The sequence below is a fragment of the Zalophus californianus genome, chromosome 8 (genome assembly GCF_009762305.2).
Source record: "Zalophus californianus isolate mZalCal1 chromosome 8, mZalCal1.pri.v2, whole genome shotgun sequence".
Classification (NCBI taxonomy): domain Eukaryota; kingdom Metazoa; phylum Chordata; class Mammalia; order Carnivora; family Otariidae; genus Zalophus; species Zalophus californianus.
Genome location: NC_045602.1, coordinates 91207126 through 91219639, shown reverse-complemented (window position 1 = coordinate 91219639; position 12514 = coordinate 91207126). Strand labels below are relative to the sequence as shown.

Here is a 12514-nt window from a genome sequence, read left to right as displayed (position 1 = left end):
ATGGGTGACAAAGGCCATTTCCTTGTGTGAAGCCACTGAGAACCCTGGGGACCATATAGCACTGGCCAACTGTGATGCATTCCCCTTGGTCTCCAGGGAGCCCCAGGGAGCTGGCTGGGGGCCCTGGACTGGAATTGAGAGAGCTGGCCCAACTCTACCACATGCCAGTCCTGCAGCCTTGGCCCTGCTCTTAGCCATCTACACGCCAATTGCCCAGATGCCACCCTGGGATAGCATCCTCCATGCTTTCACCAAAGGGTGCTATTTGGGATAATATTCAAGGTTATGGAGTAGAAGTGCTGTGTTTTCTGACACATTCTCCCTAGTTTGGAGTCACTCTGACTACTTGTTTCTTTCCTTGTCTCTGCTCAGGTCCATGTGGACCTTGTGCATTGGTCATTGATGCATTGGTACTGAAGGATTCGGTCCATCCCCCATCCAGCCTGCCCACTGGGGGCACCCCTGATGCTCACTCCTCACCACCTGCAACACCTGGTGCCCACTGGTGACACATTGGGTGTGGTCCCCAACACTCATCCTGAATCCATTATCCTCACAGAGCCACACAAGCATGGAGGGTCCAAGTAACATTTCTCTCCCATGTGAGACAAGGAGATAAACTCATCACCCACCCCAAGTGTAGACATCTCTAACCCCCTGCAAAGTCCTGTATTGTGGGCCAACTCCTTCCCACACATCACTAGTCAGAGGGCAACTACAAGAACGTTCTCATAGCAGTGGTGATATGGTTGGATTGAGATCAGTAGCCTCTAGAGCGGTACACTTTGCAGTGAGGTGATGCTAAGAGGAGGGCTCCATCAAGAAGCTCCAGTACTCATGAACCTGAATCCCAGTAACACCAGAGTTGGACCATTCACCACAGCAGCTGATCCTGTTACAGGCAAACAGGCATCTGCACATGAAGTTAGAAGGTTCTATCACCTGTCTCAGAGCTGATACCAAGAAGGCTAAACATTATAAAGGAAGCAACAGAGTTGAAAGGTGAGTGAACCAGTCTACTTCCACAGGGTCTGTAAACCCCTCTACCCGATATAGAATGTGGATTTTTGAAATAATAATCTGATAATCACTAAAATAAACTGTTAATTATAAAGGTATTTTCAGCCCAAGATTAAATTATAGGTGATGGGACACTGGGTGCATCAGCTTAGTGGGCACTGGAGGGGCCTTTACTTTGGCAGGGGTGGGGGTGGTGGCAGCCACAGCCTGAGGATCAAACACATACCCTGCCTGTGTATGTAAATACAGTCTCACTGGAAGACAACACTGTAATATGTATTCATATTTTCTATGGAGCTTTCAAACCCACACTGAGGAGATGAGAACAAGACTGATGGCCCACAAAGGCCAACACAGTTGAACTCTTTTTGCAGAAATTGTCTGCTAAATCTGCACCCAGGAGTTGCAGGCAGAGTCTCATAGCATTTGGTACAGCAGTGCCACTCAAAATTCAATTGTCTGTGGGTCTCCTGGGATTTCATGAAAATGCAGCCCCCTTATGCAAAGGTGGGGAGACACTAATGGAACATTTCTGAGGCTCCAGGACTTGCTGCTATTGATGGCAGCTGGACCACTTTGTGGGTGGAGGCTACAGATGCTCCCATATCCTCACAGCTGTGTGGACCACGGAATGGGTGTGAGCAAGCCCCCCAAGACAGAGGCCTCATCTGTCCTGAGGGCCTGAGTGCCTGTCTGCGTCCATTCTGCGCTTCGGGTTTTCTGCCGGGTCATAGTCATTGAACCTCTAGGGAGCAGGTCATTTCTCATGAGCCCCAAGGCAAGCTCAGAGATACCTGTACTTCCAGGTTGGGCCACCGGGAGATGACTCCAGAGGTCTGAGAGGGAGGGGAACCATCACCATAGGCCTGCTCGACTGCCCTGTTAGGATGAGCCCTTCACGTGCCCAGCCCCTCTATCTGCAACCATGCTGCGCAAGCTTCTTGAAATGCTAATGTTTAATGATTTTTCTACATGAAGAAAATGAGCTGGAGGGATTTTCACAATGCCCAGATATGAGACACGAAATATCTGCAAATAAAGAGAACACAACTTGGAGCTGCTCAGCCACTGAAGGGAGACCTACAGAACATCACTGGTGTCCAGGAGAAGAACAACCAGAGCCAGGTGTGCTGACATTTCATCAGTGGGAACCATCCAAGCAGGTGTTTCTTTTTAATATTTTTCTAGTATTTTTTTTGACACAGAGGGAGAGACCACAAGCAGGGGGGGAGTGGCAGGCAGAGAGAGAGGGAGAAGCAGACTCCCCACTGAGCAGGGATACTGATGCAGGACTCGATCCCAGGACCCTGGGATCATGACCTGAGCCAAAGGCAGATGCTTAACCAACTGAGCCACGCAAGCGTCCCTCTAAGCAGGTCTTGTTCCAGAGTTCGAACATTGTGTTCCAGGGCTCAGTGCTGATGATGAAGAAGCAGGTGATGATCTGAGGGTAAGCACAGGGATGTAAGGTGGGTGGAGAATGGTTAGAAACAGTGGCTCCTGCTTTAAACACAGCACACATCCCAACCACCTGTACTGGGGTGAACAGCTGGGGCTGCAGGCTGTGGTCCTCAGCCACAGCCCCACCTGAGCCCTGGTTGTTCTGAACTCAGGACCTTGTCCTGACCTCAGGGGCTCCTGTACCATATTCTCATCCTTAGCCCTGTGGTCTCCAGGAAAACACTCAGGCTGAACCAGTGTGACCTATGATCCTACCATAGCATTGGGGTGCTCTCTACTAGGGGGTGCTATTTCAGAGGAGCCCTTCACCCTAGGGGGGTTAGTCTCAGAGCTGGGGTTCACCTTGACCATTCTCCCTGATGCAGCAGCTGATAGTCCATGGAATCTGGTCAGGGCATGGAAAGGAGGGCGATTGTCCCCTCCTCAATCCCTACCCCACAGGCTCTTTTCTCAGGGGGACCTGAGAAAGCCAGTCTGGCAAAGGCCATGTTGCCCATCTCAATATTTCCCCCCTGAATTCTGTGAGGAAGGCACATAAATAAAGACAAGAGAAGGGACATCCTATGGCTTTCCCAGGAGACATGGACCTGTGTGGCCAAGAGCAATCTGTCATCACTGGCCTCTCAAGGGCAGGCAACTGGAATGGGGTGAGTGGGCAGAGGTAGTTCCCAGATTGGCCAGGGGGCTACGAGTGGACCCTGAGGATGGCCTGTCCAGCTGGGCTCCTATTGCAGCATCAGTGGTGGGGAGAGCAGTGCCTGCAGCTCCCTCACTCGCCTGTGTCCCTAGGAATGGCACTGTCATCTGCTTCACCTCCACGTCTGTCCCAAGCTGCATCCTCAGCTGTGTGACCCCAGGGATCTGCTGTGTGTCTTACATTGTTCTGCCCTGAACTTGCTTGAAAGGGACAGTTGTCAATGTCTTCATCAAATTTCCCACATCTTGTTCTTCTAAGCTGCAACTCCATGGAGAATGCCATTGTGTTCTTCTCCATCAACTGTAACAGACATCGACATTAACGTGAGAATCTGCCTCCTGGTTCCCTTGCACAGCTGCCAGTGTAGACCCATGCAGTGTGCGGAGAGCCCCAAACACTCCTCCACATAGGGAGTTGCCTCTGGGCCTGGATCAGCTTGCTGGGGGTAAAGCTAAGCTTGGGGAATTCAAACAAAGAGGCCTGTGTTTGCTGTGAGACCTGGGGTAGACGCAGGTCTGGTCACACACCATTTATACATCGCACCCTGCATCCCCATGTCCCCAAATGCTCCAGGGAGACCCAGCCTGACTTCTAGCATGCTTCTGAAGCTACAACAACACTCCGGGGGTCAGGTGCCTGGGAGGGTGTTGGCTCTGCAAGATTCTGCTGAGTAATGTCAGCTCCAGAGTAGGAGACTCATCTACCACTCCATCCTCACAACTTTCACTTGCTTGACAACAGGAAATACACCTGCAGTGCTGTGAACACTCGTGTGAGCCCAAGAGTGCCCACTTTCACACACAACCCTTATTTCCCCCAACTATGGCTTCCAGATACCTCTTGCCCTATTACAAAGTGAAGCTGGAATTTTCTGTATTCCTTTTTACTCTTCTCTGCTCAATTCTTTCCATTCCTTACCCACCCCCCACTCCACACTTAATTACTCCCAATACCCTAACTCAATGTGAGTGCAGATCTAGGGATCCCGGAAGTCCAATCTGCAAGAGCTCGGGTAGCAGAACCAGACGGGACCTGGCACAGCAGGAGGCTGGAGCTCTGTGCAGGGTGGAGCTCCCACTGTCCTTCCCTCAGGCTCTCGGAGCAGAGGGCCAGAGGGAGAGAGGAATGTCCTGGGCCCTAACATGTGTACACACACACACATGCTTACACACACATAATACACACAGTGACACACTCATGCTACTCACACCCACACCTACACACACAGTCACACAAAGGGACACACACACTCACTCAAAAACTCATACTGACCCATATTCACACTCTCACATACTCACTAAAACACTCACACCCACACCTACACCTGACACACATACACACATGACCATACATGCTCCTGCTGCAGCCCACATGAAAACAACCTTCCTAGCTGCATTCTGTAGACACTCCATTACAAGGACACTGCCCTAGGATTGAGAACCATGGTCTGGGAAGAGTACAGAATAGCATCCATCCCCATAGGTGGAGACCACAGGGAGGAGCCCAGAGAAGAGGCCCGGAGGTCACAGAGGCTACTCTGGATGAGGGAGAATCCTTACTGCCCTGATCCTCAGGCCCTTCTCCCTCCCTTTCTCTCGGTATCTGTTCTCTGTTTCTGTTTGCATTTGTTTTACTAGATTATTTCCTCAAACCCTCTCCTCTGACATTTTCTCAATCGAGCTCCTCCTCCTCCTTTCTGTCTTGTTCTTTTCCTTATTCAGGATCTTTAGCATCTCATAGTCTGTATTTTGATCATCAATAAGTAACTTCATCAAATGATGAAAATTAGAACATCCTACCTGCAGTAGACATTGACCTGGGTATTTAAAATTTCAAATTCTTTCATAAAACTGAAACTAACTGTAGAGTTTGTATTTTTGCTCTATTTTATGGACTTCAGAACAAGATCCCTAGAGAGGACCCCCCCACTCCTGACCCTGACTTCATAGCAAGTGCAGATTATTAGGCCAGGGTGTGGTACCTACCAGCTCCCTCCTGGAATTCAGGATGCGCACCAGCCTGTAGGCCTTTGTGTCATTGCTCTGCAAGTTGAATATGTGTAAGGCATACTCCACGGTAGCAAGGAAGTAGCTCTGCATGGCTTTTTGGTTATCACTCTCTGCTTCCTCTTCGGATCTTGACCCATGAGTCACCCGGAACTGGGAACCTAAGAGAAGCAGAAGCAAGGCCCAGGGCAGAGGCTGCTCACCCTGCCAGTGTGGCATGACTATGCATATCTGGGAACCCAGGGGCTTTGCCCTTCCAGCTCAAGCTCCCTCCAAGCCTCCTTGGGCATTGGTCCAGTATAATAGCTTCAGAACCACTCCTCCTCTGGATATCCTCCCTGCTATCATACTCCCTTCCCACACGTCACCCTGCCTCCCCATTCCAAGCTGCATAATTGCCTCCTATCCAGAGACAGGAACAAGCCCAGGCAGGGTGGGTTGGAAAGAACCAGCAGTGGGAGGGAGGGGTCCCCTGTAGCTGAGTCCCTGCCACAACATCCCTCTCAGCTCCTCGCTGGGCAGAGATATTATTTGGATGCCCCAGAATCAGAGGCTGAAACAAGGACACAAGAGCAAGAGGTGGAAGTGGAAGGTGACCCCAGGACATAGCAGTAGGGAGAGGGCCACTGAGATAAGGACAGAGCCAAAAAGGACAAGTGATCAAGAGCCAAATCTGGGGGAGACAGAGGCAACCTGCACAGAGAAAATGGGTTTCTTTGGAAGAAAGAAGCACTGAGGCCTTGATGACTACAAGTGTCCGTGTCCCCCTCAGCTCCCCCCCCCCCACCTTGAGTAGTAGAGCAGAGAAGGCTCACTGGTTCCTGGGCTGATGCCAGGCCAGGAGAATTCAGGGTCCTGGAACCAGAAGCTTCCAGCTGAGCTCATTGCATCTCCCTTCGCACTTCTTGGCCCCTGGATGTGCTGCCATGTGCTCAGCCTGGGGCCTGGCTGGATGATGTAAGCACATGCTCTCCAAAGGTGTTGCAGCAGGGGTGAGCCTTGACACACACTGGGCCTATAGATCCCTTTGTAGGAGTTTGTTCTAGAAGAGGGAGGGTGGAGTGAGGGAGAAACAGACACAGAACAAAGCCAGTGAGCTCCCAGGGATGGCTGAGTTGTGACCATTAGGTGAGCATCAGTGCCCTCTCGTGGTGAAGGTCCTCAAGGCTCAGTGGACACAATTCCTGTGTGCAGAGTCTGGGTTCTAGAGAGGGGCCCTCACAGCCTCCATCTAGAGCAGCAGATGGGGCTCTGGAAGGACTAAAGAGCACATCTTTCCAAACGAGGCTTCAGCTCTGTGCTTGTGAAAGGCTTCAGCATTTGTCTGCCACTACTTGTGAACTCAGGGGGACCAGAATGCCCTGAAAGGCCTGTGGACACCCAGAGCCTTGGGCCTTTCCCCAGCCAGAATTCTGACCCAGTCAGTCAGGCAGGCCTGGAAAGTTTGCATCTTCACCTCCTCCCAGGGACTTCACCTGCTCCCAGGGGATGCTGATGGTCCTAGTCTCTGGACCACATGTTGAGGAGCACAGTTCAGAGTGAGTCCCTGAAGGTGGGGGTGGGGGGTGCAGCTAAATCACCAGGAGAAGTCACTCAAGTGTAAGGCAAGGTCTGGGGCTGGGGATGGTGTGTGGGGGTCACACTGGATCAGGGAAGGGGTCAGAACTCCATGCCTGGTGTAGGGTTTGCAGACCCCCAGGCATCAGTGACCAGATGGCCCTATAGACAGAGAGAAGGCTGCTTTGAAGCTGACAGCCTGTCCTCACTGCACAAAGGTCCTCAGAGCTGGTGCCCTTCCCAGGACTTGGGTCTCTCCAACACAAGTTTTGCAATTCTAGGGTTGCCCACATTTAGGAAATGCTGCAAGGTGCCCTCAGCTAATGCTCTCCCCTGAGAACTTCGTCTCCTTGTTCCAGGGAATGTGAGCAACCCTGTGTTTTATCCTTCATGATTGTGATTTTTCTCTTTTGGCAAAGTTCTGTGGTCACTGTTTTATTGTCCCCCACCATACTCCATCCTGACAGGTTGTGTTGTGTTATTTGTAATGATAGTGATACTTTCATTGGTACATAGTCATCTCCAAACTCTCAGTTGTAGACATCAAATGTTACAGCTTTTGTATGTCAATCACACTTCAATAGAGCACATTAACCAAAATCAATTAAAAAAAAAAAGGAAAGGAAAGGAAAGAAAGAGGTCATATCATTTCTCAGATGGCTTTAAGTTTACACAAATTGAAGCTTAAGTGATATGGGTTTTTAGCCTGAGAATGATTGTGCATGTTTTGGGGTGGGATAGGAGTGTTTGCAATCATAGGGATGTCGCTGTGGATTTTCAGTGGTGGGGACAGGCTGTGGAGACCTGTGTGAAGTAGAATCCTGAAACAGATGGATAGATTGCAAACGTCCCAACAGAACCAGCAAATGCCCACTGAGGCCACTCACACTTTGCCATAGAAAGGGCCCAAAGAATACAGATCTGTCTTACATATGTCAGTGTCTTCCCCATCCAAGGGAAAGTCCTCACATGATCTTACAGTAGGGATGATTTAGACCTCTGTGCGCCACACGGGTCCTCACAGTACAGCTAAGAGGAAGTCAGCGTCTGGCCACATCCAGACCTGGGATCACAGGTGCATGGACACACTACTCTTACAAGTGTGTTTATACACTTGCCAAGTCCTTACTGGTCTGGAGTGGTCTTCCTTTCCAGGCTGAGAGCTACTAGCATATCAAGAAGGAATTAGAAGCATATCAAGCCAAGGAATGAGAAGAGTGAATATGTATCTTACCCTGTTAGAACCTGAAAGATGTAGGCACAGACATTTTGTAAGCCCTGAGTAGACCCAGAGGTATATGATCTCCATCTGGGAGCATACAGCAGCTTGTCACAGCCTTCTGTCTGGCCACCCCTCCATCTGGGATCTGGGATGCCTTTTCTCTAGGGACTCCTATTTATCCTTCAATGCCCAGGCCAAATGTACCTTTTCTCTAAGGCTGTCTTAAGTCCCATGACAAAACTTTGTCTCACTAACCTGAGTAATAAGTGCTTGTCTCCTGGGAGAAGCAGGGCTTTTATTAGGCCCACTTTTATGTTACTGGCACAGAGTGCCCCACATAGGCCGCATAGGAAGGTTTCAGTACCTGCTCACTGAAATGGGCCTGATTCCTTCAACCAAAACCCTGTATTTCTGGAAGCATTCCTTTTGGAAATCAGGAAATGTCAGTAGTGGCCAGGACTAAACGAACAGCTCTTCCCTGTGGAGACAAAAGTGATGCAGCAAGCAAGCTGAAACCACCATCTCTGTCCCAGATGCAGTCATGGCATTCCTCTCAGCTCCCTCCCTCTGACCTCATAGCTCAATACCTTCCAGGTGGTCTGACTCACTGCCCAGCTTTACTCTGCCCTACCTTCCAACTGTCCTGCACCATCTTGCCCAGGATTGCCTGTTTGGCTTCCAGACCACTTCCTAAGGGCCCTGCACCTCCAGCTTGACACTGCCCCACCCAGATAACCTGAGATGCTCGGGTTCCTGTGCTGGGAAATAAGACTGTGCCCAGAGTCCGTGTGAGCAAAAGAGGAAAACAGGGGCAGAGAGAACCCCAGGACTCAGCACAGAATAGAGTGATCACTGTCAGGTCAAAGGAAAGCACCGAGGAGGCAGGAGACCTCCAGGCCTAGCAGAGCTGCTCCACACCTGTCCCTCCCATCCTTGGGGCTTCCATCCGGAGAGCTCTTCTTGCTTGAGTCTTCAGGAGACATTGAATCCTGATCATTTAAGGCAGGCATCTCATTTAGACTTCTAGCTAATTTAAATTGATAAAGAGGAGTAACAAAAACTGAATGTATAAATGGCAAAAGGAAGAATAAAAAGGCCACAAGATATGTGATGCCTCCACCAGAAAATCACTTGCAGCATGTGCAGATGGAAAGTCACTGGGGTGGTTTTTCTCCTCCTTGCACCAATCCAGCCTGCTGTGTGGTTATGAGCCAGTGGTCTTACAGGTGCTGTAAGGTTCCACTTAGGAGGAACAGGCCCACTGGCCCCTTGTCCCTGGGCAGCTGGGCTCCCACCGAGCCAGAGTGCTGCCCCACACCCCTCCATGGCTCACTGTTGCAAACTGTCCTTTGCCTTTCTTGTGATCAGAGCTGGCCGCCCCATCTCCTTCATTGTTGTCCACATGAAAACAGAGGCTTTCTTTTGAACTGTGGGCTATATACAGCTTGACCCTTGAACAATGTGGGGGTTAGGGGCACTGACCCCTGTGCAGATGAATATCCATCTATAAATTTTAACAACCCCCCCCCAAACTTAGCTAAGGTTGTCAGGAAGTCTTACTGATAATTTAATAGTCAGTTAACATATATTTTGAGTGTTATACATATTAAATACTGTATTCTTACAATCAAGTCAGCTAGAGAAAAGAAAACATTGGTAAGAAAATCATAAGGAAGAGAAAATATGTTGACAGCACCATACTGTGTTATTAATTGGAGAAATCCCACCTATACGTGGACCCATGGAGCTCAAATGCATGTTGTTCAAGGGTCAGCTGTATATGGGCAAAGTGGATTTGAAAACCGAAACAAGATGACAGAAAATCACCCAATCCTGTTATAAACGTGCTTGTGGTTGTTGAGATCTTGTCTCCTAAAGCGTCTTTCTCTGGCTTCCAAGAGACCCTGAGCTCTCTCACTTTTGCTCAATGCAGGCCTGCACCCACTGTGTCCTTTGACAAGCCTGCCATGTGCCCAGAATAGAATTTGTCCTGACAGCGCCCATTATTTTTCTTTCCTGTGTACTTTAGTTTTTTTTTTAACTTCAAAATATTCGCCAAAAATATAAAAAGTATGAAATGGTACACAACCACTTTTACTAGGTAAAATGTAGGTTTGCCTCAGCAGAACTGAAATTCAAATAACAGTGCCTTCAACAATCAAGAGGTTTTTTTTTTTTTTTTCTCAATACAGACAGTAGCTGATATTCACATGGGCTCACTCTTGCCAGGTACTGCCCCAGGCTCTCTAGAAGCATTGTCCCATTGAAGCCTCACAGGGAGAAAGTCAGCTAAAATGATATATGTTATTAAGTGGCAGGCTTTTAGCATTTTGCATAAATAATATCATACTGCATTTCTGCAACTTGATGCTTTTACTCAAGTCATATTGGTGAGATCGCCCATGTGGGCACTTGATCTAATGCATTAGAACCTTGTTGTAATTCACCACTGTTAATGAAATCATTCCCTGATGAGTGGCCCTGGATTGACCTACTCTTTTCCTGTTAAAGTTGGGCCAGCAACAGGCACTTTCATCCTGGTATCCATATGCACCTGTGTGAGTTACTCTAGGGTGGGGCCTGGAAGGAATATTACTGGGACATGGGATAGCCCCTCCAACAGTTTTATTAGGGATCACCATGCTAATGATTTCTGTCGTTATACAGATTACATTGAAGACAGCTTAGTGTATCAACATTTTTGTTGAGGGTTTGTGCTCTTTTTATGTTTGTTTTAAAAATCCTCTCCCATATTCTTCTATATTTTCTTTGAACTGTGTTATTTTCTTTGCTTTTCTCCTTTATGTGTGTGATCCAGCTGGAGTCTGAGTGTGTGTTAGGTGTGAGGTAGGGATCTAAGGCTTGACATCCACTCCTCCCCACCCCTGCCAGCCCTGGATGCACAGCTGGCTTTTCCAGCACTCTTCATGGAACAATTCCTTCTTTACTCCCAGATTCTAATAGCCTGTCTGTCCTACGGCCATTTTCTAAAACATGTTGGTTGCTTTTGAGTCTCTTTTTCTACTCTACTGGTGGGTGAAGAAGGTACAGGCTTAATATAAGAAGGTGATCATTTGACCTTGGCCAAAAAGGGAGTATAATGTCAGGACACATTACTAGGCCTAGGTCTTGCCTGCTGCCCAGGGCTGCTTCCTGCCAGCTCCTAACTTGTGGTCAGGGGGCCAGTGGCCCTTTGTGATCTCCACTCAGACCCTGGCTTTGGGGAAGGTGGTTTGAGCTCAGGTTTTAGGAAGCCCTTCCTGGATTAGCCATTATAACTTAGTATCCCCAGCACCTAATCCTACAAACTCTACCTTATTCTTTTATCATTTGGAAATATTAGATTTCTTATTTTATCTTTTTCTGAACTTTTGTGGGTTTTATTCTTCAAGGAGTTTGTTTTCCTGGGAAGTTTTAATTACCTCTTGGATGCAGGCAAGCACTTGCCCAGAAGAGCAAGAGAAAAAACCTGGGGTGCAGACTCAGAATATGAGTTGATTGCAAAGAAGCTGTTTCATCTTTGTATCCATTTATAGAGGCTGAAGGTTTTAGATGATTTGTATGGTCAATATGTTGTAGCTTATAGAAACCTTGGAAGGAGGCAAAGCACAGTTGAGGAGGTCTTTGGAGTTGGACACACCTAAGTTTGGGTCCCATTTTGCACCTCTTGCTGGTTGCAGCACTGGGACACATTTTTACTTTACATGAACTTCTGTTTCCACAACCATGAAATTAGAATTATCTGGTATCTTACCCAAGTGGTTGTTATGAAGTGAATGAGACAATGTACAAAAGACAATGACAGAATGCCTGGCAGAACTAGACACTCAACAAATTATATTTGTGGTCTTTGATTCTTCTCCTTATTGGAAAAGGATCCCTCAGGAGCCAAGCTTGTTTCTAACCATCCTCATCCCCAGGAGAAGGCAACTGAGCTAAGGTGTGCACTACATATTCTGAGCTGTGGGACTAGGGAACCTGTAGAGGAGGAGGGGAGCAGAGATTTCCATGGCTCTGTTACTATCTATCAGGTTCCCTGGGGTGGTGTGAACACAGAATGTGGCACTGTTGTTTGGCTTTAAGTTTAGACTTCTGGTCTGATTCATGTTGAAATAAGAGCTTAAGAAAACTTATTCTAGAGAATAAAATATGATTTTTTTTTTTGAGAAGTTCTGGCCACCAAACTCACCCTCTTGAACTTCAAATTCAAAGTGTTGAGAAGCTTGGGTTCAAGTCCTTGTGTTCTGACCTTGCAACTGGGAGACCCCTGTCCCATACCCAGGCTTCCCAAGGCCCCTTCCCCTCTTCTGTGGCATGGTCTTGTGTGAAGTTTACATGAAAGGCACATGCAACGAAGCTGTGTGGCCTCTCACAACACCAGCTAACTGCTGCCTCATATAGTACCTGTGTTCTCTGCCCCAGTGTTGAAATCTAAGCAGACTTGGGTTCTTCTTGTTTTCTACTGGGAGCAAGTTTTATTGCATTACAAAATAAGGCCTAAGCAACAGATGCAATCATTGGCAGAGGCCCTTGAAACCTTCTGTCCAACCA

The 12514-nt window shown here is 48.3% G+C and overlaps 1 protein-coding gene across 1 annotated transcript; it reads right to left on the bottom strand.

Moving 5' to 3' along the window:
* Window positions 1–1966: 1966 nt before the first annotated feature.
* On the bottom strand, window positions 1967–5469 carry LOC113938066 (cystatin-9-like). Its single transcript, XM_027623163.1, has 3 exons — window positions 5164–5469; window positions 3359–3478; window positions 1967–2464 (listed from the first exon to the last, which is right to left on the bottom strand). The coding sequence occupies exons 1-3, from the start codon at window positions 5401–5403 to the stop codon at window positions 2360–2362; spliced, it is 465 nt and encodes a 154-aa protein (XP_027478964.1). The 5' UTR covers window positions 5404–5469; the 3' UTR covers window positions 1967–2359.
* Window positions 5470–12514: the final 7045 nt, after the last annotated feature.

What these genes read in the sequence shown, in the direction of transcription:
- LOC113938066 (XM_027623163.1), bottom strand. Translation starts at nt 5,403, where the DNA reads ATGCCACACTGGCAGGGTGAGCAGCCTCTGCCCTGGGCCTTGCTTCTG. An exon ending in TGAATTCCAGGAGGGAGCTG is followed by an intron (nt 3,479 to 5,163) that starts GTAGGTACCACA and finishes TGTCTGTTACAG; the next exon opens with TTGATGGAGAAGAACACAAT. An exon ending in CAAGTTCAGGGCAGAACAAT is followed by an intron (nt 2,465 to 3,358) that starts GTAAGACACACA and finishes GCTTACCCTCAG; the next exon opens with ATCATCACCTGCTTCTTCAT.